General features: G+C 51.4%; 1 protein-coding gene across 4 annotated transcripts in view; it reads right to left on the reverse strand.

Annotated features, from left to right (window-relative positions):
- The window catches only part of DYSF (dysferlin), a 71706-nt gene that overhangs the window by 37869 nt on the left and 6104 nt on the right, over window positions 1–27733 (reverse strand). For all 4 annotated transcript variants that reach the window (XM_062493248.1, XM_062493246.1, XM_062493247.1 and 1 more), the window contains exons 4-34: window positions 27460–27565; window positions 26082–26196; window positions 24584–24777; window positions 23750–23878; window positions 23580–23642; window positions 23414–23464; window positions 23306–23336; window positions 22807–22922; window positions 21953–22079; window positions 21591–21694; window positions 20158–20226; window positions 20037–20080; window positions 19850–19932; window positions 17790–17905; window positions 17371–17484; window positions 15967–16144; window positions 14855–14979; window positions 13897–14003; window positions 12216–12408; window positions 11386–11541; window positions 9654–9785; window positions 9189–9355; window positions 8781–8895; window positions 8584–8689; window positions 7909–8051; window positions 6363–6536; window positions 5578–5671; window positions 5261–5338; window positions 2378–2559; window positions 1413–1553; window positions 592–621 (exon numbers count right to left, since the gene is read on the reverse strand). In XM_062493248.1, coding sequence (XP_062349232.1) covers window positions 592–621; window positions 1413–1553; window positions 2378–2559; window positions 5261–5338; window positions 5578–5671; window positions 6363–6536; window positions 7909–8051; window positions 8584–8689; window positions 8781–8895; window positions 9189–9355; window positions 9654–9785; window positions 11386–11541; window positions 12216–12408; window positions 13897–14003; window positions 14855–14979; window positions 15967–16144; window positions 17371–17484; window positions 17790–17905; window positions 19850–19932; window positions 20037–20080; window positions 20158–20226; window positions 21591–21694; window positions 21953–22079; window positions 22807–22922; window positions 23306–23336; window positions 23414–23464; window positions 23580–23642; window positions 23750–23878; window positions 24584–24777; window positions 26082–26196; window positions 27460–27565 — 3583 coding nt within the window. The remainder of the gene's footprint in view (window positions 1–591; window positions 622–1412; window positions 1554–2377; window positions 2560–5260; window positions 5339–5577; window positions 5672–6362; window positions 6537–7908; window positions 8052–8583; window positions 8690–8780; window positions 8896–9188; window positions 9356–9653; window positions 9786–11385; window positions 11542–12215; window positions 12409–13896; window positions 14004–14854; window positions 14980–15966; window positions 16145–17370; window positions 17485–17789; window positions 17906–19849; window positions 19933–20036; window positions 20081–20157; window positions 20227–21590; window positions 21695–21952; window positions 22080–22806; window positions 22923–23305; window positions 23337–23413; window positions 23465–23579; window positions 23643–23749; window positions 23879–24583; window positions 24778–26081; window positions 26197–27459; window positions 27566–27733) is intronic.

A 27733-nucleotide genomic window follows, 5' to 3' on the forward strand; every position in this document is an offset into this window, starting at 1 on the left:
TTTGAGTAGGAAAAATCCTTAAATCCCATTGAGTCCCACCCCCTTCCCCTATCCCAGGTGGATCCAACCTGGCCTTGGACACTGCCAGGGATCCAGGGGCAGCCACAGCAAATCTGGGAATTCCAGCCCAGCCCCTCCCCACCCTCCCAGGCAGGAATTCCTTCCCAAGATCCCAGCCCAATGTCCCCTTTCCCAGTGGAAGCCATTCCCTGTGTCCTGTCCCTCCCTGCCTTGTCCCCAGTCCCTCTCCAGCTCTCCTGGAGCCTCTCCAGGGACTCTGAGCATTCCCTGGAATTTCCCCCTTCTCCAGGTGAACATTCACAGCATTCCCAGCCTGGCTTCAGAGTCTTTGGAGCATCTCCATGGCATCCTCTGGATAAATTTGGAAAAATAAATGGGATAAATTTGCCCTGTCAGGAAGGAGTTGCCCCACTCCCAGCTGGGGAAAAGTGGGATCTCTACACAGGAATTCCTTCATCCTAAAAGAACTCCCTAGAACAGGATGGAGGGATTGCTGCAGGCCTGGAAACAGGCTCCAAATCCCTGGAAAAGCTGGGAATGGTGTTGGATTTGCAAGGAGTGAGGAATTACCTCAAATCCAGGGATGTGATGAACAGCCGGCTGCAGGGAGAGAACACAATTCCCATTAACATTCCCAGTGCTAATTCATCTTTTTCCATCAGGGAAACTTCAACCCCTTCCATTCCCAGCTCTAGAAATCCTGGACTCTCATCCATCCAGGAAGCACCAAATCCACACAGATGATTCCCACTGGGATCAAACAGCTCCTCCAAGAGCACATCTCATTCCAAAGCCTTCCCAAGTTTTTTCCCACCTGGTTCTGAGGGAATGAGGAAGAGGAAAGAGGCCACGTGTGGATATTTGGGGTCTTGTCCTGGTGTTTTTTCTGGGATTTTCAGGGAAGAGGGAATTGTGGAATTCCCATTCCCAGATAAAGCTCAGGGCTGGGAAGGAAGAATGGGATACAGGGATTGAGCTTCCCAATCCATCCCTTTTTCCTGTCACACCTGGGATGCAGCCATTGGAAAAGCTGGAGTGGCTTCAGCTCTCCTAACCCCCCTCCAGAAACAATTCCAAGGAAAGGGCAGCATTCCTTAGGGATTTGGCAATTCCCAGCTCCCTCAATATCCCTGAGACACCCCAGGACTTGACTGGAGAGAGAAGAATCCATCCAGCGCATCCCACCTGGAATTCTGCAGTTTTCCATCAGGCCTCTTTTCCCACCTGGAAAACCTCATCCTATGGAATTATCCCTCAAAAAGAGACAAATTCCAAATCCCTCCAGTTCTTCCGAGGCACCAGTGGATGGACTAAACCCAACACTTGGAAAAGCTGAATCCTGGGGAAGAACCAAAATTCCAGAGCATTCCAGGCTCAGGGATGGATCTCACCTTTTCCCTCTGGATCAGCTCAAAGGCAGCCAGGAGCTCACCGACATTCCGGCCGGATTTGAGGACAGGATACCAGGAAAGCCGGGGCAAGCGCTCCAGGCTGGGCCGGCAGATGCAGCGTCCCATGAATTCATCTGCACCCTGGGAAGGGAATTCCATGGAATTGGGAGCCATGGGAATTGGGATCATCCTTCCCACTCCTTTTCCCAAAGAAATCCATCCCCCCCTCACAGCCAAAAATCAGGAGCGAGGGATGATCCTGTTATGGGATTGGGGCAGGAAGATGAATGGATTGGTGCCCATAGAGCCTCCAGTTTTCCAACTCCTCCCTGGAATACTTAAGGCTGGAAAAACACTTTTTTAGGAGTTTTGCCTTAGGAGGTGGAATTCTTATCCCAGGTTTTCCAGAGTAGGAACTTGGAGCCTTCGGCAGCTCCTAAAAATCCCATTCCCTGCTCCGCACTGGGATCTTTGGAATCTTTCCCGCTTCCTGCTGGGAAAAAGCGGGATAGAGGGAAAAAGATTCCTGAGATATTCCCAAGCCCTTCCCAAAGTGTATTCCAAGTGTTTTTTCAATAGAATTCCTTCCTGCACTTGGCTTTTCCATGTTTGGTTTTTTTTTCTGGCCCACTTTTTTTTGGGAAAAACCTCAAGTTCCTGCCACCAATCCCCCAAAATTCCATCATTCCCAGGCCCTTTGGACATGGCAAAGAGCAGAGGGCGTTTCCCTACTTCCATGACTGGTTCCAACTTTATCCCAAGGTTTTTCCTTGAGGAAATTCCATTAATTTTCCTACTTCAAATGATGGTGAGGAAACACAAAAATGGGACCTCAAGGAAACCACAGGATTTTCCCTGGAATTTTCCCCTCTGGAACGTCCAACCCCAAAACCTGAACCACCCTACAGATGCCAGACGCCACATGCCAGAGACTGGGAATTCCCAGCGGGAATTGCCACACTCACATAGGTGTCATGGTCATAAATTTCCACCAGGATGTTGGGAGGAGATTCAGCCACATCCCGAGAATTCCCAAAAATCTCGATCTCATAGAAGATCAGGGTCTGATCCCAGGTGGGATTCAAGGTGTTCTTCTCCACCACGGTCTTCTGGCTCTGGTGCAGGAAGGACACGATGGCGTAGGGATCTGCGGGAATGGGATTGAATGAATGGGATGGATCTCAACTCCAGCACTTCCTTATATTCCAAGCTCCATCCACAACCAGCTCCTGAAGAATGTGGGAATTCTCAGCTCCCTCCATCTCATCCTGAAGTCCCTCAGGTCTTGCTTGAGGACAAAGGAGCTGCCCAGCCTATCCAACCTGGAATTCAGAATTCCAAGCCAAACCAGCCTGGTTTTCCAGGGAATTTTCCAGCTGGAAAGGCTCAGTCTGAGAGTTGGGATTGTTCTAAAGATCCAGGGAAGCCTTGGAGCCATTCCCAGAGCCTGAAGGGACTCCAGGAGAGCTGGACTTGGGGACAAGGCATGGAGGGACAGGACACAGGGAATGGCTTCCACTGGGAAAGGGGACATTGGACTGGGATCTTGGGAAGGAATTCCTGCCTGGGAGGGCAGGGAGGACCATCCCAAACATCCCTGGATGTAAATTCCAGGAATATCCCACACATCCCTGGGAGCTTTAATGGGAGCCAAAGATGCAGCTCCCAGGTTTATCCCACAAATTCCTGGATTCAGATCCCAGGTTTATCCCATAAATTCCTGGATGCAAACTCAAGGAACATCCCACATCCCCCTTGATTCAGATCCCAGAACTATCCTGCATTCCTGGATTCACATCCCAGGAAAACTCCACAAACCACTGGATTCAGATCCCAGGAAAATCCCACATTCCTGGATTCTGATGCCAGGATTATCCCACAAACGACTGGACTCAGATCCCAGGACTCCCTGGAAGCAGGACCAGCTGATCCCAGCAGAATTCCCCCTTTCCCCCACTTTTCTCAAGGAACTGGGGCACCAGGGGTTGGATTTCCTCCCCTCTCCATGCTTAACAAGTGGGGACCACTTGGACATTCCCAACAACCCACTCTGGGAAGAGCCTTTCCCACTTTTCCTCAGCCAAATGCATTACAATAAACAAAAACCCCTGGATTTGGAGTTGCTTTTCCCTTCCCCCCCCCCCCCATTTTTCCCTCCCTTCTCCTTCTTTTTTTTTTTTTTTCCCATGGACTCCTCTCTAAAGCCCCTTTGTTGGGAGTAGGGAATGTTTATTTTTCCAACTGCCAAGCCCCTTTAATGAACTCCTTTATTCCCGGCAGTGGGAATCACAATCCCACATTGTGGAACGTTGCTGCTCGTGTTGTCCTTGGCCGGGATTTTTCCAAAGGAAAACGATTCCGGACTCCCCTCCCAGGCCATGATCTCACCTCGCTCCCACCTCCTTATCCCGACAAGGAGCCTTTTGTGGGAATTCCAGGTGGGAGTAGACACTGGGGGATTTTTTTGGATGCTCTGGGGTGTTTATTCCCAAAAAATCACATTATTCCAACTACTGGGTAAAGCAGGAGTCCCTCGGGATTGCGGTCCAGCTGCTCCCCCAGTTTTGGGATTTTCCCTGTTTCTCATCATTCCCGGGATGTGTTGTTGCAAGTGGGGTTTAAATCCCAGAATTTGGAGGGAAATCCCACCCAAGTCCCTCTGGAAATTCTTGTGGGATAGAGCAGGGATAGCCCTGGAGGGATGTTGGATCTCTCCTGCCAATGGATTCTTTTCCTGGGATTTGGGACATTCCACATTATCCCAAATGTGATCCAGAGGAAGTGACATTCCCTTTTCCCACTTTTCCAGCTCTGAAGCATTAATGGGAATACCCGGCAGGGATGGCCCAGCCTTCCAGGGATGAGGATGTGGGATTTTCTGGGTAACTCCAGGCATTCCATCTCCCCTCAACCACATTCCAAAGGGATGTTCCACCAGCATCCAACCATCCAAGCACCTCCAGCATGGAAATCCCATGAATAAAAGGATTTCTCCTATTCCAGCTTCTTTCTTATCCCAAAAAACCCTGGCGTAGGAAGTCCCCACCCCACCCACACAATCCAGGGAATTTCAGAAATCCCTGGAGTTATGGTGGGAATAGGTGGAGCAGTAGGACATGGGGAACTCCTCCACAAAGGCCAGCCCTTGTTTTCCACCTGGATTCCTTTTTTCCCAGGGAAATCCCCTTCCTAAATCCCAAAGTCCAGGGACTGCTGCTCCCCAGCTGGGAGAAGGGGGATGCTAAAGAATTATGGAATCATGGAATCCCAGAATCCCAGACTGTTTTTGGGTGGACGGGACCTTAGGGGTGATCCAGATCCAACCCCACAGCCTGGGAACCTTCCACTGGATCAAATCCAACAAGGAATTTCCTGAGGATGCTGGAGAAGAAGGGGCTGGAATGTGCCAAGATCCTAATTAAATCCTGTCACCCTCTGGAATTTTCCTGGGCACATCTCATGGAAGTTTCTCCCTGTGCTCCATCATATCCAGCCTGGAGAAGGGAAAGCTCCAGAGATTCCTTGGAGCCCATTCCAGGCCTGAAGGAGCTCTAGAAGAGCTGGAGAGGGACTGGGGACAAGGCATGGAGGGACAGGACACAGGGAATGGCTTCCACTGGGAAAGGGGACATTGGGCTGGGATCTTGGGAAGGAATTCCTGCCTGGGAGGGTGGGGAGGGGCTGGGCTGGAATTCCCAGATTTTCTGTGGCTGCCCCTGGATCCCTGGCATTGTCCAAGGCCAGGTTGGACATTGGGGCTTGGTTCCACCTGGGACGGTGGGAGGTGTCCCTGCCATGGTTTGCTCCTCTGTTCCCAGAATTCCATCCCGGTGCAGATCTGGACTCACCGGAGAAGCTGTCCTTGTCCATGGCCATGAGATCCCGTGCCTGGTACAGGTAACAGCGCAGGTGGAATCTGTTCCCGGCTGCCAGAAGAATGGGAAACATGAAGAAGATCTCAGGGATGACATTCCATCATTCCCAGTCTCCGATCTGAGGGAATCCTGGCTTAATCCCCCCAGGATATCCCGAGCACTGATCCCAGAGCCTGTGGATGTTCCCATAAGCACCGTCCTCTCCTCCACCCTTTTCCCATCATTCTTTTCCCATCTTTTTCTGGGGAAAAGGATGGGAAACGCCTTTCCCGCTCCCTTGGGATCCTTACAGTCAAAAATGCAGGAGATCGTGGGCCTGTTAACGCCGAAACTCAGGGTGGACGCAGATTTTCCATCGTCGCTCCTGTCGTCAGTCACTCCTCCCTGTGAGGAAATCAATGGAAAATTGGGAATGTTGGGATCACCTCCAGAGCCAGATTCCCCATGGTTTGGAATTCTCTGGGGTGTCCAGGAGGAGTCTGGGCTTCCAGCATTCCCTGGAATCCTAAAATCTAGAATTTTTTTAGAATTTAAAATTTAAAATTTGTAAAAGCTCTTGGAGATTCCCGAGTTCTTCTAATTCTACATTGGCCTTGGAATGTTTGCCAGAAAAGTAATGATTGCCAAGGCTGATAATTCCCATCTGCAGATCCCACAGAGGAAAAGGGGAATAGGAACAATCCCACCAGGAGCTCTGAGGGTGGGAGGCAGCCGGGATCCCCCAAGATGGGAGCAGCTCATGGAAAACACCACGGAGCCGCTTTTATCCCAAAGGGATCAATTCTGGATTAGAGGGAAAGAAAAGACAGAGCAAGAAAAGACAGGGAAAAAAGCCACACAGGAGAGGGAAAAAATTCCGTAAAAACACAGAATGGGGACTTTGTGCTGCTTTGGCTCTTGTGGAATTGGGAAAGAGGCGGATTGGGAAATCCAGAGTGCAGAGAAAGTCAGGAACAAACAGGGAACAAACAGGGCGGATAACGGGATAACGGGAAGCAGACAACGAGCGGCCGATAACGAGCGGCCGATAACATCCCCAGGCGGAAATTTGGGAATGGGAGAAGCTGTTCCCTACCAGAGCTCCTTCCAAGGCAAAGACGGCGGCTGGGCCAGTGCGTTCCAGAGGCTCCATCCGGCGTCTCCAGCGGCGCCGGCGGAAGGAGTCGGAGCGGCGCTGCTGGAGGTGGAAGCGCCAGCCGAAGAGGGAAGCGTATTCCCAACCATCTCCATCCATCTCCTCCTGCTTGTGCTGCCAGACAGGGATCACAGGGATCAGATTTTCCAGGACTGACCCAAAAGCTGGATTTAAGTTTTTCGGAATGTTGTTGGACATGGATGTTGCACCCTTGTGTCTCCCCCAGGTTGGAGCATGAATAGAAATCATGGAATTGTTCAGAGAATCATAGGAATATTCAGGTTGGGAAACATCTCCAAGGTTTAGGGTGGGAGAGGCCCTGGACATCATCATGGAATAATGGAGTAATTTGGGATGGACAGGACTTTTAAGTTCAGCCAGTTCCAGGAACACTTCCCACTCTCCCAGGTGGATCCAACCTGGCTTTGGATGCTGCCAGGGATCCAGGGACAGCCACAGCAAATCTGGGAATTCCAGCCCAGCCAGGAATTCCTTCCCAAGATCCCAGCCCAATGTCCCCTTTCCCAGTGGAAGCCATTCCCTGTGTCCTGTCCCTCCATTCCTTGTCCCCAATTCCATTTCTCCTGGAGCCCCTTCAGGGACTCTGAACATTCCCTGGAATTTTTTCCCTTCTCCAGGGGAACATTCCCAGCCTGGCTCCAGAGCAGAGAAGCTCCAGAATCCTGGAATTGTTTGAGCGAGAAGGGACCTTAAATCCCAAACCATTCCATCCCCATCCATGTTCAGGGACATCTTTCCTTATCCTTTCCTTATCCCAGGGTGCTCCAAGCCCCAGGATGCAACAGGATTCTCCATGTCCAATGATTAACACTTCTGGATCCACCCCTGGGAATTCAGCCCTTCACCAATCCCTGGGATGAATCCCACTTGGAGCAGGATTGCTGGACTGGGGCCAGATCCTGCCCAGGCCTGTGGAGCTCATGCAGCTCCACTTCCCACTTTTTCCCATTTCCCAACCCACTTTTCCGAAAACTTTGCCATCATCCCAACCCATTCCCCCCATGGCTCTGCCACCTCTGTAATTTCTCCCTGGATCATTCACACCAAGCCCTGGAAAGTTTTTCTCCCAGTGACACCCATAGTAGGTGGGGTGACAGTGGTCATAATTATCCCAAAAAATTTCTGGGAAGGGAGACAAGGGGCCTTGGGAAGCAGCAGGGAGGAGGGAGGAGAGGAAGTGGCATTCCCGGGACAATGGCACCATCTAGAGGGAAGCAGGATAGGGACAGGCTGGGGACATCGGCCCTCCCCCATTTCCCACACTCCAGGACTTTCCTGGATGTCCCCATCCCACCCCACATCCCAGCCAATCCTTCCAGAATGTTCTCCTGGGAATGTGGTGGGAAACCGGGACGAGCCCCACCCAAATCTCCAAGGAAAAGCAGATCCTGCCAAAGCCAGGCACACACCCAGAGGGACAGGGCCGCATCCCAATCCCATGGCAACTTTTCCCAGCCCATCCCACCTTTCTCATGGCTTCCATGTGCTCCAGGTCGCGCCGGCGGAGCCGCACCCAGCGCCGGCGCCGGTGCGTGTGGAACATCTTCTCCGCCGGCACCCAGGCCTTGGGCTTGCGCTCCGGCGGGATCGTGATCCCGTATTCCCAGCCTTGGGAATAAAGGAATACCTGGTGGAGGTGGGAGAAGAGCCTCCCCAGCCTTGACTCCCACCAGGAATTTCCAAATGTGAAGGCGTGGCTGAATCCAACAAAATTTCCCGGTTGGATTTCCCTCCTTACTGCACAATCCATGCCTCTGGAATGCCCAGGGATGGATCCGTGGTGTCCTTGGCTCCAAATTCCACTCTGGGGACGCTTCCCTCCCTCCCTCCAGCCATTCCAACCCCCAAGACCATCCCAGCATTCTCCAGCCCAGTGTTTTCCATTTCTTTTCCACCAGGATCTTCCCAGATTATCCCAGCACTTCCTTTGGGAATTCCCACCCTACAGCTCCAGGCTGAGACAAGGAAAAAAGGATCTCCTACAGCCTGATTGCTCCTCCTGATCCAGGTCCTACAGCCATGGCAATGTTTTCATCCATAGGCCATGGAAGGAAATCCCAAAATTCCCAAATCCCAGATCCCAAAATTCAAGGACCCCAAAATTCCCAAATCCCAGATCCCAGAATTCCATCTTTGGTACCTTTCTCATCCACAGCCCTGTTGAGATCTGTGTCCCATTCCACATCTTCCCACTTCCAGCCTGGAGGACACTCGATCTCATCCTTGGGCAGGACCTTCTCCCCGTTCTGTGGGACACAGGGAATTTTCACCCAAACCAATCCTTAGATTTTTCCTGGGATTCAAGCCTGGCTCCCAGAATTCCCAGTTTTCCCTCACCACATCCGTGTAGGAATCAGTCATGTGGATCCACTGTCCCCCGGGAAGCCGGACCTGGTTTTCAAACACCTCCTCCACGAAGTTCAGGTGTCCAGCATCCACATCATGCAACAACCTGAATCCCAGGAATACCCAAAAATCAAGGATTTTCCATCCCACCTTCTTCCTGCGCCATCCTCAGCACTCCCAAATTTCTCCCACCCCTCCAAGCAAAGTTTCCCTTCAGGAAAAACCCAAACCAGGATGAAAATCCCACCCCAAAGCTCCTCAGTTTTGGAACATCCCAAGATTTGGACGAGGGGGAATCACGTCCATGGGCACAGATGAGGAACCACAGGGACATCCCAGATTTTGCCACCAGATTTTTGCAGAAATCCTGGGAATTGCTGGCAGAAAAGCGCCACTCACGTCTTTTCTGGGCAGACAAACCAATCCCCAGCCCAGGTCCATCCCGCAGAAGGCCGGAAGCTGTCCTTGGGAAGCTTGATCCGGCCGGTGACGTCGGAATATTTGGGATAAGTGAGACCGGTGGTGCCCCAGTTCCCCACTAGTGCCAGCTTGGTCTGGTTCTCGTACTGGGAGAGACCAAAAAAAACAGATGGATTTGGGGTTGGAATAACAGAACTCCATGAATAATCCCTGCAGAAGGACAGACCTCCTGGGAAAAGCCCAACCCATCCCACAGCATCCCAATTTTCCTGTTGTGAGGGACAACGCTGCTCCATGGCTCATTCCCAACTTTCCCCCTCATCATTCCAGGCTGAGCTGGTGGAAACAGCTCCTCCTAACCCAGAGTTTTTAGGGAACGATGAAGTTTTAGGTCCAACCCACCCCCTTTTCCTGGTAGGATAGGGATCCCTTGGGAATGCTCACGGTTTCGGCAAAGACGGAGAGTTTTCCCTCGGCGAATTGGTTGAATTCCTTCTCATCCACGGCCAATCCAAACCAGAGCCGCACTCGGATCTGCGCCGGGATCCGCGGCCCCATCACCTCCTCCTGTGGGTACTGCCAAGGAAAAGGTCCCCAGGAAGGGATTAATGGGAATTCTCAGAGGCTGGAAGGGTGGGAATGAAGATCCCTGGATGGGGCAGGTGGGACATGGAGCAGTTGAGATAATATCAGGAGCAGGTGGAGAGTTTTGGGATAGTGGAATTGAGGTTGGAAAAGACCTTCAGGATCATCCCAACCATCAACATCCCTAAAATATGTCCCCAGCTGACCTTGAAAATTCCAGTGGTCCTGGACAGGATCAGGGATAGGGTCAGAGACAAGGACAGGGACAGGGACATGGACAAGGTCATGGAAAGGTCAGGGACATGAACAGGGATAGAGAAAAGGACATGGACAAGATCAAGGACAAGGACACAGACAGGGTTAAGGACAGGGACAAAGTGAAGGAAAAGGACAAGGACATGGACAGGGAGGAGGCTGGGGATAGGGACAAGGTCAGGAATAATGACAGGGAGAGGAACAAGTTCAAGGACCAGGTCAAAAACAAGGAAAAGGACAAGGTCAAGGACAGGGACAGGGACAGGTTCAGGGACAAGGACAAGGACACACACAAGGACATGGACAAAGTCGGGGACAAGACGAAGAAGATCAGGGACAAGGATAGGTACAAGGACAAGTTCAGGAGTAGGGAAAAGGACAATGTCAAAGCCAGGGACAAGGACAGGGAGAGGGACAAGGACACAGAAAAGGCCAGGGACAGGGACAAATACAGGGACAGGGTCATGGACAAGGTCAGGGACATGGACAGAGACAAGGGCATGGACAGTGAGAAGGTCATGTAAAAGGACAGGGACAGGAACAAGGACAAGGAGAAGGACAAGGAAAAGGACAAGGAAAAGGACAAGGACACAATCTGGCATCAGGACACCAAACCCCACCCACACATTCAGCAAAACCAGGAACAATCTCCAGGAATTTTTCCTCACGGCCCTTTCCCCTCTCTCCCAACCACTTTTTCCCACTCCAGAAAACAGAGCAGCACTCCATTCCCGAGCACTGCTAGTTTTCCATCCAAAAATCACAGATAAGGAAAAACCCCAGTTTTGAAATTTGAGTTCATTCTTGGTGCTGGCTGGGTTTGGGAATTGGGGTTTTATTCCATCTACTTTATTTCAAACATTGTTTTTAAGTTAAAAATTATTTTCCTAAAAAAAGCACAAACTGGGAAAAATCTTCCTTGCCTTAGAATTGCAGGATAGAGGGAGATATCCAGGGAATCTACTGCAGATCCATGGAGGAGGAGCTGCACTCCACCAGAAGCACAACCTGGAAATTTTCCTGCAGTTTCAGCTGGGCTGGAATTCCCAGAGAAGCTGTGGCTACCCCTGGATCCCTGGAAATGTCCAAGGCCAGGTTGGATGGACTTGGATCCACCTGGGATAGTGGAAGGTGTCCCTAACCATGGATGGGATGAAATTGTTGGGATTTAAGGTCTGTCCCAACCCAAACCTTTCCATGATTCCATGAAACTGGGGCTGAACGCTGCGTTGGGATTTGAGCTTTCCCTGTTGGATTTTCCACTTTTTAAATCATTTTTAGTGGAAAAACTGTTTGGAAAACCAAGAGTCCACCTTGGACACGCTTCCAAAAGTACCTTGAGGAAGATGGTCTGGAGCTTCCCACAGTTCCGGCCGCAGCAGTTGGAAATGTTTCGGGAATACAGGACCTGGTGGGCCGGGACACGGGCGTAGGCCACGCGTTTGTCCCCCTGGAGCATCCAGATGACGATGTCTGGGAGGCTGTTCTGGGGCTGGAAAACACAAATCCATAGGATGCCATTGGGAGGGATCCACCAGCACAACTCAGAATGGGATCGTGGAATCATGGAATGGTTTGGGATGGGAGGGATCTTAAATCCATCCTGTTTCAAGGGCAGAGATATTTCCCATCATCCCAGGTGGATCCAAGTCCATCCAGCCTGGCCTTGGGCACTGCCAGGGATCCAGGGACAGCCACAGCAAATCTGGGAATTCCAGCCCAGCCCCTCCCCACCCTCCCAGGCAGGAATTCCTTCCCAAGATCCCAGCCCACTGTCCCCTTTCCCAGTGGAAGCCATTCCCTGTGTCCTGTCCCTCCATGCCTTGTCCCCAGTCCCTCTCCAGCTCTCCTGGAGCCCCTGCAAGGGACTCTGAGGATTCCCTGGAATTTTCCCTCTCCAGGTGAACATTCCCAGCCAGAATTCCCCCTTTTCCTGCTGTGGGATCGGCCCGGAGGATGCAGAGCTTCCCACCCACCCACATTCCAAGTCCTTCTCCCAGGGCTGTTCCCTATCCATAAGTTGACCTCAGCTCATCCGCAAGCCAACCTGAACCATTGGGGCCAAACCTGGCACCGTGGGAGAATCCATGGATTTTGGAACCAGGATGGAACATCCCCCCCACCACTCCCCACAAAAACCACAATGGGAAAACCAGGAAGAGTCACCTCCTCTGCCATGGCCTGGAGCCGGCAGAGCCAATCCTCTGCCTGATCCAGGATTTGGGAAAGGCCAGAATTCTCGTGCTTGAGCCTCAGGGCCACCTTCAGGATCTGCTCCAGGTGGGTGCTCCGGAAACGGAAGAGGTTCTGATCCAGGTGGGTGCTGGATGCCTTTGCCAGGACATCAGGAAGCTTCAGGCTGCAGGGAAAGGCAGGAATCAGGGACTGGGTTGGATTGGGATGGACCCCAAAGGTCATTAACGGTTATTCATTGTCATTAATCACCATTAATGGACATTAATGGTCACCAGTCATCATTAATGGTCACTAATGGTCACAAATCATCACCGATGGTCGTTAATGATCATTAAAGGTCATTAAAGGTCACCAGTCATCATTAATGGTCACCAATCATCACCGATGGTCGTTAATGATCATTAAAGGTCATTAAAGGTCACCAGTCATCATTAATGGTCACCAATCATCACCGATGGTCGTTAATGGTCATTAACGATCATTAAATGCCATTAATGGTCCCCAAGCATCATTAAAGGTCATTAACAGATATTAACGGTCACTAATAGTGATTAATGGCCATTAACGGTCACCAATCATCACTGATGGTTGTTAATGATCATTAAAGGACATTAATGGTCACAAATCATAATTAGTGCTCATTAATAGCCACTAATCATCAGTAATGGTTGCCAGTCATCATTAATGGTCACTAATCGTCATTAATGGTCACAAATCATCATTAATGCTCATTAACTGTTATTAATCCATCCCAAATCCACCCCAATAGCTCATCCAGCTTCTTGTGGGATTTTCCCAGCTGTTTTTAATGTTTTATTTTTCCGTATTTTCAGTGCGTTTCCCAGGAATGAGAAGCCACCAAAGACATTTGGGAACAGGAAGAGCGGGAGAGCTTCAAACCACAGCTGGAATTCCCCTGGGAATCAGGATGGGAATGAGCCACACCCACATTTTAATATCCATTGAACCAAGCTCCTGGAAAAATGGATCAGGTGCCAAACTGGGAGGTCTTCCTGTAAAATTCAAGGATTTATGGATCTGCTGCTATAAATGAACTTCCTGCGCCCGGCTCCCAAGCCGCAAATCAGGATTTCCTCCGGAAAAAATAGATGGAGAGGAAGATAAATTTATTTTAAGGACGTGGAAAGGCTTGGAAGGAGATTTTTTAGGATGCAACATTCCCACCTCAGGAACTGGGATCTGTAAATTCCATTTTTATTGTGGGTAAATAGGGAGAATATGGAATTATGGAATGTTTTGGTAACTTCCACTGTCACACATTGCTCCAAGTCTGCCCTTGGACACTCTCAGGGATGAGGATTTGGAGTGAGGGGGAATGAGCAGGGAAAAGATGGGAAAAGGGGGGAAAGTGGAAAAAGGAGGGGGGGAAGGACAAAAAGGAAAAAAAATTAAGAAGGGTGAGGAGGAAAAGGAGAAGAAAAAGAAAAGAGGGGAAAGGGAGGGGGAAAGGGAGGGGGGAAAGGGAGGGCATTAAAGATGGGAAAAAATATGGAAAAAGGGGAAAAAAAGGTGGGAAAAGGGGGAGAAAAAAGGAGGAAAAAGAAAGGAGAAGAGGGGCAGAGGCAGTGGTCCCTTCCAAGACCAATAAGAAACATCAGGAAAGGTTTCCCATCCCAAATTCCCGAAGTACCTGCAGTCGGCGATGACGTCATCGAGCAGTTGGGATCCCAGGGCCTCCAGCTCGATGGGAGAGCGGTTGGATTTCAGGGCCACATGGATCTTCTCCAGGTTTGCCTCCTGTGGGAAAAGTGAGGATCAGGAGCTGCAGAATCACCTGGAATCCCATCCTGCTTCAAGGACATTCCCAGCAAGAGGCTGGGGAAATTCCCCAGGATCAGAGATTCCACTCTGGGTCCCACCAGGGATCTGCATCCAAACATTTGGATCTCCAGGGAAACCAACAGGGAAATCCAACAGGAAATCTCAGAAATGGCCCAGGAGCTGAAGGATGGCCCCTGGATCCACGGAATTGTCTCCAGGATGTACAGGGCTTAGAGCAACCCTGGATCATGGAAGGTGGCCCTGAATATGGAATGGGACGGGATTAAAGATTTCTCCAAAACCAAACTCTTCCAGGATTCTGGAGCCCATCTACTCTGGGAAAGCTGGGAATGTTCCCCTGGAGAAGGGAAAATTCCAGGGAATGCTCAGAGTCCCTGAAGGGGCTGCAGGAGAACTGGAGAGGTGACAAGGCATGGAGGGACAGGACACAGGGAATGGCTTCCACTGGGAAAGGGGACATTGGGCTGGGATCTTGGGAAGGAATTGCTGCCTGGGAGGGTGGGGAGGGGCTGGGCTGGAATTCCCAGATTTGCTGTGGCTGTCCCTGGATCCCTGGCAGTGTCCAAGGCCAGGTTGCACAACGGGGCTTGGATCCACCTGGGACAGTGGGAGGTGTCCCTGCCCATGGATGGGCTGGGAATGGGATGGGATTTAATGTCCCTTCCCACCCAAACCATTCCAGGATTCCATGATCCCATGAAGCTCTTCATCCAGTGGATACACGGCTCTGTGTCACCAGACATTCCCCACCTGGAGGTGGCCTCTGTCCCCTCCTTGTGTCCCCAGGGATGTTCCTGGTCACTCACCAGCTGCTCGGCTCCGTAGAGCAGGAGGTTCTGGGCGTCCACACGGTGTCCGATGTCCTCCCAGTACGAGGACAGCACCACCACCGGCTTCACATTCCCCCAGGGCAGGTAATAATAGTGACAACCTGGCGGACAGCACAGCATCACCAAGGGATGTCGGGATAACGGGATCCACCCCTCAGGAGCGGGGATGAAGGGGGAAGAGCGGGATTGGGATGGGAATTTGTCTCAGAAGGTGTTTGGGATAAAAATGGAAATGGTGCTCCCCAAATCCTTGAGATCCCATTGAGATCCAACAGGATCTTACTCCATAGCTCGGGCAGCAAGGACAGAAACCAGCTAAGCATTCCTGTTGGGATGAGGATGGGAGCCAGGGAAAGATCAGGGAAAGGTGCCCTCAAAAACAACCTCATGGAGCCGAGAGAAGTCCCAGCTTCCCTGCTCCTTCCCAGAAAAATTCCCCTGGGCTGAGGTGGGAAAACCCTCTGGGGCTGTCTGGTCCATGCAGGGACACCTTCAGCAGGAGCACCTGGACACAACGTCTGGCTGCCCTGGATCCCTGGAAAAGTCCAAGGCCAGGTTGGACACTGGGGTGGGTTGCTGTCTGTGGCTGAGGTGGAAATGGGATGGGATTTAAGGTCCTTTCCCACCTAAACCATTCCAGGATTCTGAAGCCAGGCTGGGAGAGCTGGGAATGTTCCCCTGGAGAAGGGGAAAACCCAGGGAATCCTCAGAATCCCTGAAGGGGCTCCAGGAGAGCTGGAGAGGGACTGGGGACAAGGCAGGGAGGGACAGGACACAGGGAATGGCTTCCACTGGGAAAGGGGACATTGGGCTGGAATCTTGGGAAGGAATTCCTGCCTGGGAGGGTGGGGAGGGGCTGGGCTGGAATTCCCAGATTTGCTGTGGCTGCCCCTGGATCCCTGGCAGTGCCCAAGGCCAGGTTGGACATTGGTCTTGGAGCAATGGAGCAACAGGCGGGAAGCGCCTGTACCCACAGAACTGGACGATCTTCAAGCCCCTCCCAACCCAAACCATCCCATCATTCCAGGATTCTCTCCCAGCAGCTGGGTCTGGATCATCCCAAAGGACGGAATGTGCGCCGTGCTCACCATCGAAGACAGCCCGGCTGTACTGGGTCGTGGAGGCCAGGGGCAGGCAGGTGGTGTCGAACTTGTTGCCATAATTCCCGATGCTGACCTCGAACTGGACGGCACCGTCCACGCCCTGGAGCATCGTGGCCGAGTAGAAGGCGGCAAAGAGGGAATATTTCCGTCGGCGCAGGTATTTCTGGAATATGGATGGGAATTGGGACCTGGAGGAGATGCTGCCAATGATCTCTGGGAGGTTGAGCTGGAAAAGGCTGGAGGGTAAATCCTGAGGAGTGGCTAAGGGAGCTGGGAAGGGTTTGGAGAACCAGGAAAAGCTGAGGGAGCTGGGAAGGGTTTGGGGAACCAGGAAAAGCTGAGGGAACTGGAAAGGGGACAGAGAATTCTTCAGGGAGATGGGAAAGGGGCTCAGCCTGGAGAAAAGAAGGATCAGGAGGGACCTTCTGGCTCTCCATAACTCCCTGAAAGGTTGGAACCAGGTGCGAGTTGGGATCTGATCACAGGGAATAACAGGAGAAGAGGGAATGGCCTCAGGCTGGGCAACGGGAGGCTCAGGTTGGACACCAGCAGGAATTTCCTCATGGAAAAGGTGGTCAGGCCTCGAAGTGCCCAGGGAGGTTTGGAATCCCCATCTCTGGAGGTATCCAAGGAATTCCTGGATGAGGCACTCAGTGCCAAGGTGGGGATTGGTCACAGCTTGGACCGGATGATCCTGGAAGGATTTTCCAGCCTCAGTGATCCTGGGGTAGGAATTTTCTTGAAGGTGGAATAAAAAACTTTGCAGGACAGGAATTTTGGGGGAATTTTAGGAAAACCTGATGGAAGAGGCACTTGCAACTTCTCATAGAAAAGGCGCCAAAGGAAGAAATACGAGAGCCCCGGAATGAAAGGAAATCTCCCAAAAGGTCATGGGAGGGTTCAGAGCCCATTCCAAAGCCTGAATGAGGTCCAGGAGAGCTGGAGAGGGACTGGGGACAAGGCATGGAGGGACAGGACACAGGGAATGGCTTCCACTGGGAAAGGGGACATTGGGCTGGGATCTTGGGAAGGAATTCCTGCCTGGGAGGGTGGGGAGGGGCTGGGCTGGAATTCCCAGATTTGCTGTGGCTGTCCCTGGTTCCCTGGCAGTGTCCAAGGCCAGGTTGGATCCACCTGGGACAGTGGGAATTTGTCCCTGCCTATGGAACGGGATCAGCTTCAAGGTCCATTCCCACCCAAACCATTCCATGATCCCACAATTCCATGCTTGCCATGACTAGCCCGGATGGACCAAGCTGGACACTTTGGGATGGAAATCCAGCAGGAGACTCCTCCAGGAGCTCACAGACCATGGCCACCCCCATGGCCAACATCCCTTCCATAGCACCCCACACACCAATCCCAGAGATTCTCCAGAAATTCCAATACCTCCACCCTCAGGATGTCATCAGCAGGAATCTCCTCCACCTTCTGCTCCATGTGCTCCACCAGTTTGGTCTCCAGCTCCACCAGGATCCGGCCCCGATACGCAACCCCCTCACCCTTGGGATAGACCAGGAACAGGCATCAGGATCCCAAAATTCCCTTCCCGAGGCCGAACTCTGCCTTTGCTTCCAAGGAGCGTCATCGTGCAGCAGCGAGATCAGGCAAAGAATTCCAGCCAGCTCTTCCAAGATGGAATTTTGTGAGCAGAGCAGGATCGGGAGACATTAGCGGGAATAGCCAGGAGTGGGAAACGCAGCACAGGCTCCTGATGACAAAGCCAGGTTGGGTTAGAAGCAGCTTTTTTTGGGAAAAGAGGAGCCGGAGGGTTATTTTGGGATGTGCCAGGAAGCAGCCAATGTCACCTTTCCCAAATTGAGTGTCTCGTAGGGATCGGGAAATCCGGTGAATTCCCGGGGGCTGCCATACAGGTTGATGTAACAGGGCCCGAAGGTCGGCAGGAATCCCAGCCCGTCATCCACTGGGAATGGCAGGGAAAAGAGGGATTAGGGATTCCTGGAGGCACTTTGAGAATGCATCACACTCGCTGTAGGATCACAGGGATCACACAGCCACCAAAATCCTGGATTTTCCACCCATTTTGAATCCCACGACCTCACCTTGGAGCAGGAGAAAGATACAGAGGGTGTGGCGCTGAATCCTGGGAATTCCCAATCCCAGGAATGGTCCCCATGGAAAATGGTGAAGTCAAAGAGGGGTTGGACAAGAGTTAGCGTGACAGGAGAGAGGAAAGAGCCTCAGGATGTGCCAAGGGAGGATTAGGTTGGATTTTTAGGAAAATTCCTTTCTGGAAATGGCTGTCCCCATCCCTGGAGGGATTGAACATCCCTGTGGATGTGGCACTTGGGGACACAGATACAGGGTGGCCTTGGCAGCCAATGGACCAGAGGAATTTTCCAATCCTGTGATTCCATGAGGAGAACCACTCGTTTTTATGGAATTCTGAGTGTGAATCCCGCCCTGAGCTCCATGTGCCCAGCTGGCTCTGCATTCTGGACACAATGTCATCCTGGGAATCTCCCAAAGGGCTGAAACGGAGCCATTCCCTTTTCCCAAGGTGCCCAACTCATCCTAGCTGATCATCCCCCAGTCCAGAGAGCGGAACCAGTAAAACCAGTCCCAGGAGGCGCTGGGAAACTGGGATGTTACTGGGAACGTACAGTCCGAGGGTTTCAGAGGCTTCGCAGGAGCAGGAAACTCATCTGAGGCACAAAGAGAGGGAGAGAGGTTGGGAAAGGTTGGAAGAGGAACGTGGAAAAGTGATGGAGATGGGAATGAGGATGGAGAGTCCCACAGGGTTTAGTGCTGAGAGACAGAGAGAGAAAGGGAGAGGTTCTTCATGGAATCATGGAATAATGGAATCAAGGAATCATGGAATGGTTGGGGTGGGAAGGGACCTTAAAGCCCATCCAGGTGCATCCAGGGACACTTCCCACTATCCTAGGTCATTCCAACCTGGCCTTGGACAATTCCAGAGGATGTGGGACTGGGGTGGAGCAGGACTGGAGCATCCCTGAGTAGCATTCCCAGACATTTTCCTGGGACCAAGCAGTGGTGGGAAGGGAGATGCCAATCCTGGATGCCCCCATTCCCATCCTCCCTCCCTCTCTCTCTCTCTCCAGTCCATCCCAGGATCTGTGCTGGGATTGGGAAGCGGGGACTGGTCAGTGCCAGGTTTGGGACATGAGCAGAGCCTCTGGATCGTGTCCTGATCCATGGAATCATGGAATGGTTTGGCAGAACCTTAAAGCTCATCCCATTCCATGGGCAGGGACACATCCCCCTATCCCAGGGCACTCCAAGCTTTTTCCAGCATGGCCATTCCATGTCCCCACAGCTCAAAGCCAAGTGTGGAATTCCCACTGGGATCGTGGATTCCATGGAAGTGCTGGCAGCAGAAAAGCTCATGCAGGTGGAAGCTCCAAAGCCGTGTCCCAAATTCCTGCCCTCCCAGCTGGCACCGGTGACAGTGACACCCAACTGAGCCCCGCCACACCTGGGGGTCCTCAACCTCAGAACATTCCCAGGATTTGGAATGGGCTGGATGGGAATTCCCACCCTGCGACAGCCCCTAAATGTCACCTCAGTGGGGCCACGGGGGGGACGTGGCCTCTGCCAGCAGTGGTGCCACCATCGCCACCACGTGTCACCAACCTCCAGCCACGCCACAGACCTGCAACTTCCATCCCCCATTCCCAAGAACCCACCAAATCCCAAATCCAGAGGGGATGGGTCCATCCAGAAAAGGGGCACAGCTCGGAGTAACCACAGGACCTCATCCCGTGTCCCCAGGTGGGAACGGTGACAGCTGCGATGTCCTCAAAGCCACCACCAACCTCCAGCCATGCCATGCAGCTCCTCCAAGGCCATGCATCCCAAATCCCGGCCTGCTTCCCGCCCTTACCCTCCAGCTCCCCGCCGGGGGCCGAAATCTTGGACATTCCGAGGAAAGCGGTGCCGATGACGTCATTGTGCGTCAGACGGTCCCTGTGAGGTGACATCGTCACTTTGGGAACCGCGGGGCAGGGGGATGGGGATGTCCCCATGCCCATCCCGCCGCTCCGGGCACTGGGAATGCCCTTCCCGCTCACCAGTCCGTCACACGGATCCTCATCCGCTCACACATGGAAGGGAACTGGGAAAAAGGATACGGGAAGAGGGTGAGTGGTGCTGGGGACACTGGGAGGGGACCTTGGGGACACCAGTGCTCACCATGGCCGGCAGCGTCAGGCACTGGTTCCACTGGGGGTTGGCGTTTTTCTCCAGGATCCGGGAGTAGAGCTGGAAGGGAGGGATGGGAAAAGGGAGAAGTTGGTGTTGTCCCAGGAAAGCGGCTGTTGGCCCAATCCATGGAGTTGGGAAGCCTCAGATTCCCTGAAATCCAGCTTCAGCTTCTGTAAAATCTGGCCTCAGATTCCCTAAAATCTGGCGTCAGATTCCTGAACGTTGAGGCTCAGATTTCCCCCAAATCCAACTTCAGATTCCCTAAAATCCAGCCTCAGATTCCCAAAAGTTGAGATTCACATTATCCAGATCCAGCTTCAGATTCCCAAAATCCAGCCTCAGATTCCCAAAAATGCAGTCTCAGGCTCCCCAAAATCCATCCTCCATTCCATGAGGTTTCTAAACCCCCTGGAGCAGGAGGCAGAGGATGTTTTGGATTTCCCAGAATCTTCCCACCTTGGGACAAGCAGGATCACATTTACCCAATTCCAGGACCAAATTCCCCCATTCCAAGACCAAATTCCCTCATGCCAAGGCCAAATCCCTCCATTAAAAGACCAAATTTCCTCATTCCAGGACCAGACCTGGGGATTCACAGGGAACATCCCACTGAAATCCCAATCCCAGGGATCCAAAGGGAATGTCCTGCTGCCATCCCAACCCCAAGGACATCCCACTGAAATCCCAATCCCAAAGACCTGGGTGGGAATGTTCCACTACTACTATTCCAGCCCCGAGGACATCCTGGCGCCATCCCAATCCCAAAGATCCAGAGGGAACGTCCCCATTGCCATCCCAACCCCAAATTCCTGGAGATTGTCCTGCTGCCATTCCAGCCTCAAGGACATCCCACTGAAATCCCAATCCCAAAGATCTGGGAAGGAACGTCCCACTGCCATCCCAATCTCAAATTCCTGGGGACTGTCCCACTGCCATCCCAATCCCAAGGACATCCCACTGAAATTACAATCCCAGGGATCTGGGAGGGAACATCCCACTGCCATTCCCAACCCAGAATTTTCTCACTGTTATCCCAGCCCTGGGAACACCCTGCTGCCATCCCAATACCAAGGACATCTCACTGAAATCCCAATCCCAGAGATCCAGAGGGAATGTTCCACTGAAATACCAACCCCAAGGACATCCCACTGAAATTCCAATCCCAAAAATCTGGGTGGGAATATCCTGCTGCCATTCCAATCCCCAGGACACCCCACCGAAATCCCAATCCCAAATATCTGGGAACGAATGTCCCACTGAAATCCCAATCCCAGGGATCTGGGAGGGAACATCCCACTGCCATTCCCAATCCCAGGATTATCCCACTGTTATCCCAGCCCTGGGAACACCCTGCTGCCATCCCAATCCTGGCCTCCTCCCGCTGCCATTCCCGGAATCCTGGAGGATCCCGCCCCACTGACCGTTTTCCCGGCAAAGCTGACTTCCACAAAAGGATCCACCAGGTTTTTCTTGTTGCTCTCAAAGCCAAAAATCTGCCGGACATTGTCCATGACGGCATCATCCACTGGGAAAAGAGGGACATGCCAAAATTCATGGAATTCCTCAGCATCCAGAGGGTCCCAGCTGTCCCACAAAGGAGCATTCCCACAAAGGAGGCAGAAAAACAGGAGGCTAAAACCAGTTTGGACAAGTAGGAAACTCCTCCCCCCTATAACTGCCCGATATCCTTGGATTGAGATTCTCCCTTGGGTCGTTCCTTTCTCCGGGCGTTAATTCCTGCCCGGAATGCCTCGATTCAGAGGGATCCGAAGGGAAAACCTACTCTGGGGCAAATCCTCGGCTTTGAAGATCTTGAGGCAGAACTGGGCCCCCCTGAGGGTGACCCCGGTGGGGCGCAGCAGGTTGGCCTCGATGTCCTCCTTGTCCTCGGCCACCTCCTTCTTCTCCAACTGTGGGAAAAGGACATCGGGAAAAGTCACCCCAGATTGGGGAATGAGCAGGAAAACCCCAAAAGAGAGGGGATGGGTGGATTTGTCATCCCTGGAAGTGTCCGAGGTGAGGTTGGAGGGGGTTTGAAGCAAGCTGAGGTATTCCCTGAATATGGAATGGGATGGGATTTAAGGTCTCCTCCAAATCCAAACTGTTCCAGGATTCTGCAGCTGCTCTGCTCTGGAGAGTTGGGAATGTTCCCTTGGAGAAGGGGAAAACCCAGGGAATCCTCAGAGGCCCTAAAGGGACTCCAGGAGAGCTGGAGAGGGACTGGGGACGAGGCATGGAGGGACTGGACACAGGGAATGGCTTCCACTGGGAAAGGGGACATTGGGCTGGGATCTTGGGAAGGAATTCCTGCCTGGGCTGGAATTCCCAGATTTGCTGTGGCTGTCCATGGATCCCTGGCAGTGTCCAAGGCCAGGTTGGATCCACCTGGGATGGTGGGAGGTGTCCCTGGGTGGGAATAGATGGGATTTAAGATCCCTCCAACCCAAACCACTCCAGGATTCCATGAGAAAACACAGAGCTTTTCCCCAAAAACAGAGGAAGATCCAAGCTGTGGCTTCCCTGGGAATGGCCCTGGGGGTTGGTTGCTCTTGACCAGAATATGCCAGGGCTGGAGTGTCCCAGGGCTGGAGTGTCCCAGGGCTGGAGTGTCCCCCCATTCCCAGTGGGAATACTTACGGGAGCTTCATCTCCAGGCCCCAGCACACAGGCGCTGACCTTCAAGTAGCCCTTGGCTCCCGCGGAAAAATCCTCCGGATCCGAGAGAAGCAGCCACTTCCTGCGGAAAGCGTGTTCTGCAGGAAAACATGGAAAACTGGGAATTAGTCCTTGGATGTGCAGGGTGGTCAGGGATAGCCCTGGATGGGGTTTAAATTAAAAACATGGAATGGGATAAGGGAATATTTCACTTCCTTTCCTGGAAAGACACCAAGGAAGAGGGAGGGGGTCTTGGGAATCGAATTCCCAGAGAAGCCTGGAAGTGTCCAAGGTCAGGTAGGATGGACTTGGATCCACCTGGGATAGTGGAATTTTTCCCTGGATGATCCTTAAGGTCCCTTCCCACCCAAACCATTCTGAGATTCCATGATCATGGATACAGGGTTCCTCTATGGAAGATCTGGGATGCATGGGTGCACTTCCCAAAAAAATATAAATAAAGGAATTTCCCAAGGCTCACTTGGCTCGGAGTAAACGGTCTCCACATCCATCTGTGGGATTAAAGGAAAAAGAGATTCCAGAGTTCATCCAGAGCAGGAAACGCCCAGAAAAGGGGATGGGATCTTACCCGGAATTCCCCGATGACCGAATCTGTGCGGAACGATCGAGAATCCACAACCTGAAAATGAGGAAAAATGGGTGATCCAACCCAAATGCTGCTGGGATAGAGGATCCTGGGGAACTGGGGGTGTTTCCTTGGGAAGGGGGGAATTCCAGGATTTCCCAACACTCACCGTGAGGAAAATGGGAGCATCAAACAGCTCCGATGGGGACTCGAAGACGTTGAAGAAAAAAGTCTGTGGAAAACCGGGATGAGGATGAGGCGTTATCCGTTTTCCCCCTGGAGCACATTTCCACATCCCAGCCTCTCCTGGGAATCCTTGGAGTGGGAATTCCCACTGACCTCATCGAAGAAGGGGCTGTTTCCTTTCCGGATCCGCGTTCTCCGCGTTTGTCCGGCCACCGTCACCTTCACCACTGGCCGGACCTGGATCCCGGGAAGCTGCCGGGCCTCGATGACCCTCACCCGGATCTGGGATGGGATGGAAAACAGGGAATCAGCAGGATCATCCCAGGGGAAGAAGGATGAGGAATGACTGGGATTATCCCATGGGATGGAGGACAGGGAATCACCAGGATATGGGATGGAGGACAAGGAATCAACTGGGATCATCCCGTGGATGGAGGATGAGGAATCACCAGGATCACCCCATGGGATCAAGAACAGGAAATCACCAGGATCAACCCATGGATAGAGGACAAGGAATCATGAGGATCATCCCATGGGATGGAGGACAGGAAATCTCCGGGATGATCCCACAGGATGCAGGACAAGGAATCACCGGGCTCATCCCATGGGATGCAGGACAGGGAATCATGAGGATCTTCCCATGGGATGAAGGACAAGGAATCACCGGGATCATCCCATGGGATGGAAAACCGGGATTCACGGGGATCATCCCATGGGATGGAGGATGAGGAATCACCGGGATCATCCCATGGGATGGAGGATGAGGAATCACCGGGATCATCCCATGGGATGGAGAACAGGGAATCACCAGGATACGGGATGGAAGACAGGGAATTGCCGGGATGATCCCACAGGATGGAAGATGAGGAACCACCGGGATCACCCCATGGGATGGAGGACAGGGAATCATCGGGATGATCCCACAGGATGCAGGACAAGGAATCACCAGACCACCCCGCAGGATTTGATGGGAACAGCTCATCCCACCTGGAAATCCTGCGGTTTGTTGGATAAAGGTTTTTTGGGAGAGCTCCTCCTCCTCCTCTTCACCCCCTGGATGTGATTCCCGGACGGTTTCCTTGGGAGCGAGGGCGGCTCTGATCCCGGCGCTCCCGAGGACGCCGAGGGCTCCGTGTCCCCCGCGGCCTCCAGATCTTCCGTGTCCTCCTCTCCGGCCGTCTCTGCCCGGCGGGAGAAGGGAAACGTGGGATTTGGGAATGCCTTTGGATCGTGGTTTATTTCTTGGGGTTTTTTTTCTAGGGTTGGGATTAAACGTATGAGACGGCATTTGTCATTTGGACTCGGACATTTCATAGTTTTTATTTATGTCACAGATAAAATATATAGATAATATTTCAATATTTTATCTGTTTTATAGCAAATTGCATTCCTTTAAGCTGACAAGATAAAAATTGAAATTTAATTTTTTTTTTTTATTTTTTTTTCCCCCCCGAAGGATTTTTGAAGGGCAAACTGTTTAATCAAGATTAAATAAAATTATTTTTTTTTTAACTTCATAACTAATTACTTGTGGCTGGCAACATGGAATTTTTTTTATTTAATTTTTTTATTCATTATCATTTTATTAACTAAAAAAATTATTAATTTATTATTATTTTATTAATTTAAATAGTTACTTATTATTAAATTATTTATTTATATTTTTCATATGAATTTATTATTTTAAATTATTTTATTTATTATTTTATTTATTACTTATAATATTTTTTATATAGCATACATATACACATCACATGTACAATATATATATAAAATACAAATATATATAAAATATATATATATGAGATATCTATATAAAATATAGACATTATAATAATTATAATATTATATCTATTATATATTATTATATTACATAAATATAAAATAAAAATATATATTATATATGGTGTATATATACTATAGATTAATAAAATTATTTATATAATATTTATTTGAATTAATAAATATTATTCATAAATATATATAAATAAATATTATTTACATAATATTTATTAAAATACTACTTAGACCTATGAATAAGAAGGTAAAAAAAGACAAAATTTTTACCTTAAAACTTCTATTTTGCTTTATATAACTTAAAACCTTAAACTTTAAGATTTTCCCCTGCGTGATGTTAAATATTTTTACTCAAACCCTACATTCATAATTTTAGTTTCATTACTTAATTTTAGAATTTAATTTTTACATTAAAAATGTAATTAATAAATATTAAATAATAAATTTAAATTCAATAATAATCTAATATTTAAAAATATTTTTAATCAAAAAATTAAATTCTGAAATTAAATAAGGAAACAATAATTAAAAATAAAAACTAAATTTATTTTTCCCATGGTTTCAGGTTAAACGCAACCTTCTTTTGGGGTTTAGCGCTTGTTAGCGGGGAAATTCCAAAATTCTCAGTTCCCAGGGTTCCAAGAGGTTTGGAATTCCAAAGGCTGGGATGGGAAGGGGTTGTGGTTACCAGTGACCGTGTCCAGTTCAGCAGCAGCCGGGGCCGGCTCCGGAGGGGCCGGAGGTGGAAAAATCGGGAGAGCACCTGGAGGGGGGATGTAGGAAACCTGCAGGAACAGGGAGGCCTGGAAAACAGGGAATGAGTGTTCCAGAGGCTGGGATGGGAGAACTGGGATCAAACTGGGAGGGACAGGTTCACACTGGGATCAGACTGGGAGGGATTCAGACTGGGATCTAACTGGGAAGGGACAGGCTCAGACTGGGATCAAACTGGGAGGGATTTAGACTGGGATCTAACTGGGAGGGACAGGCTCAGACTGGGATCAAACTGGGAGGGATAGGCTCGGACTGGGATCAAACTGGGAGGGAAGAAATTAGGGCTGGGATCAAACTGGGAGGGAAGGGATTAGGACTGGAATCAAACTGGAAGGGAAGGGATTAGGAGGGGGATCAAACTGGGAGCGACAGGGTCAGACTGGGATCTAACTGGGAGGGAAGAAATTAGGGCTGGGATCAAACTGGGAGGGACAGGCTCAGACTGGGATCAAACTGGGAGGGAAGGGATTAGGACTGGGATCAAACTGGGAGGGACAGGCTCAGACTGGGATCAAACTGGGAGCTGTCACTGGGAGAGACATTGCTCAGACTGGTCCCAAACTGGGAGACCCAGCTGGTCCCAAATCCCAAACTGGGAGGCCCAGCTGGCCATGTCATGGCTCGTACTGGTCCCAAACTGGGAGCAACAACCGATCTCAGACTGGAAGGATTCCTGGCCTTGCCATGGCTTATACTGGTCCCAAACTCCGAGCAACAACTGACCCCAAACTGGGAACCCCAAACCGGTCCCAAACTGGCCCCAAACTGGGAACCCCAACTGGTCCCCAACTGGGAGCCCAAACTGGGAAGCCCAACTGGGAGCCCCAAACTGGGAGCCCCAAACTGGGAGCCCCAAACCAGGAACCCAAACTAGGAACCCAAACTGGGAAGCCAAACTGGGAACCCCAAACTGGTCCCAAACTGGGAACCCCAAACTGGGAAGCCCAAACCGGTCCCAAACTCCAAGCCCCAACTGTCCCCAAACTGGGAACCCCAAACCGGTCCCAAACAGGGAGCCCCAACCAGTCCCAAACTGGGAGCCCCAACTGGTCCTAAACTGGGAGCCTGAACTGGTCCCAAACTGGGAACCCAAACTGGGAACCCCAACCGGTCCCAAACTGGGAGCCCCAACCAGTCCCAAACTGGGAACCCGAACCGGGAACCTGAACTGGTTCCAAACCAGTCCCAAACCGGTCCCAAACTGGGAGCCCCAACCAGTCCCAAACTGGGAACCCGAACCGGGAACCTGAACTGGTTCCAAACCGGTCCCAAACTGGGAGCCGGGCGCTCACCCCGGTGCTCTCCTTGCGCGAGTCCAGCAGGGGGAGGTTGAACGAGGCCGCCAGGCTGGGAGCACCCAGAACATCCCGGAGCGGCACCCGGGATTCTCCCAAGAACCTGCGGGGAAAAAACAGGGAGAGGGCTCAGGGCTGATCCAAGGGGATCCAAAAAATTCCAGAGCCAGGGATGGGAGTGCGGAGGAGGCCACGGAGATGTTGTCCTGAACTCCATCAGTAACTGCGACTCTGGAGTGGCTCCTCTGGGATTTTCCGGCTGGAGGTTGGT

This window comes from Cinclus cinclus, chromosome 5 (assembly GCF_963662255.1).
Source record: "Cinclus cinclus chromosome 5, bCinCin1.1, whole genome shotgun sequence".
Taxonomy (NCBI): domain Eukaryota; kingdom Metazoa; phylum Chordata; class Aves; order Passeriformes; family Cinclidae; genus Cinclus; species Cinclus cinclus.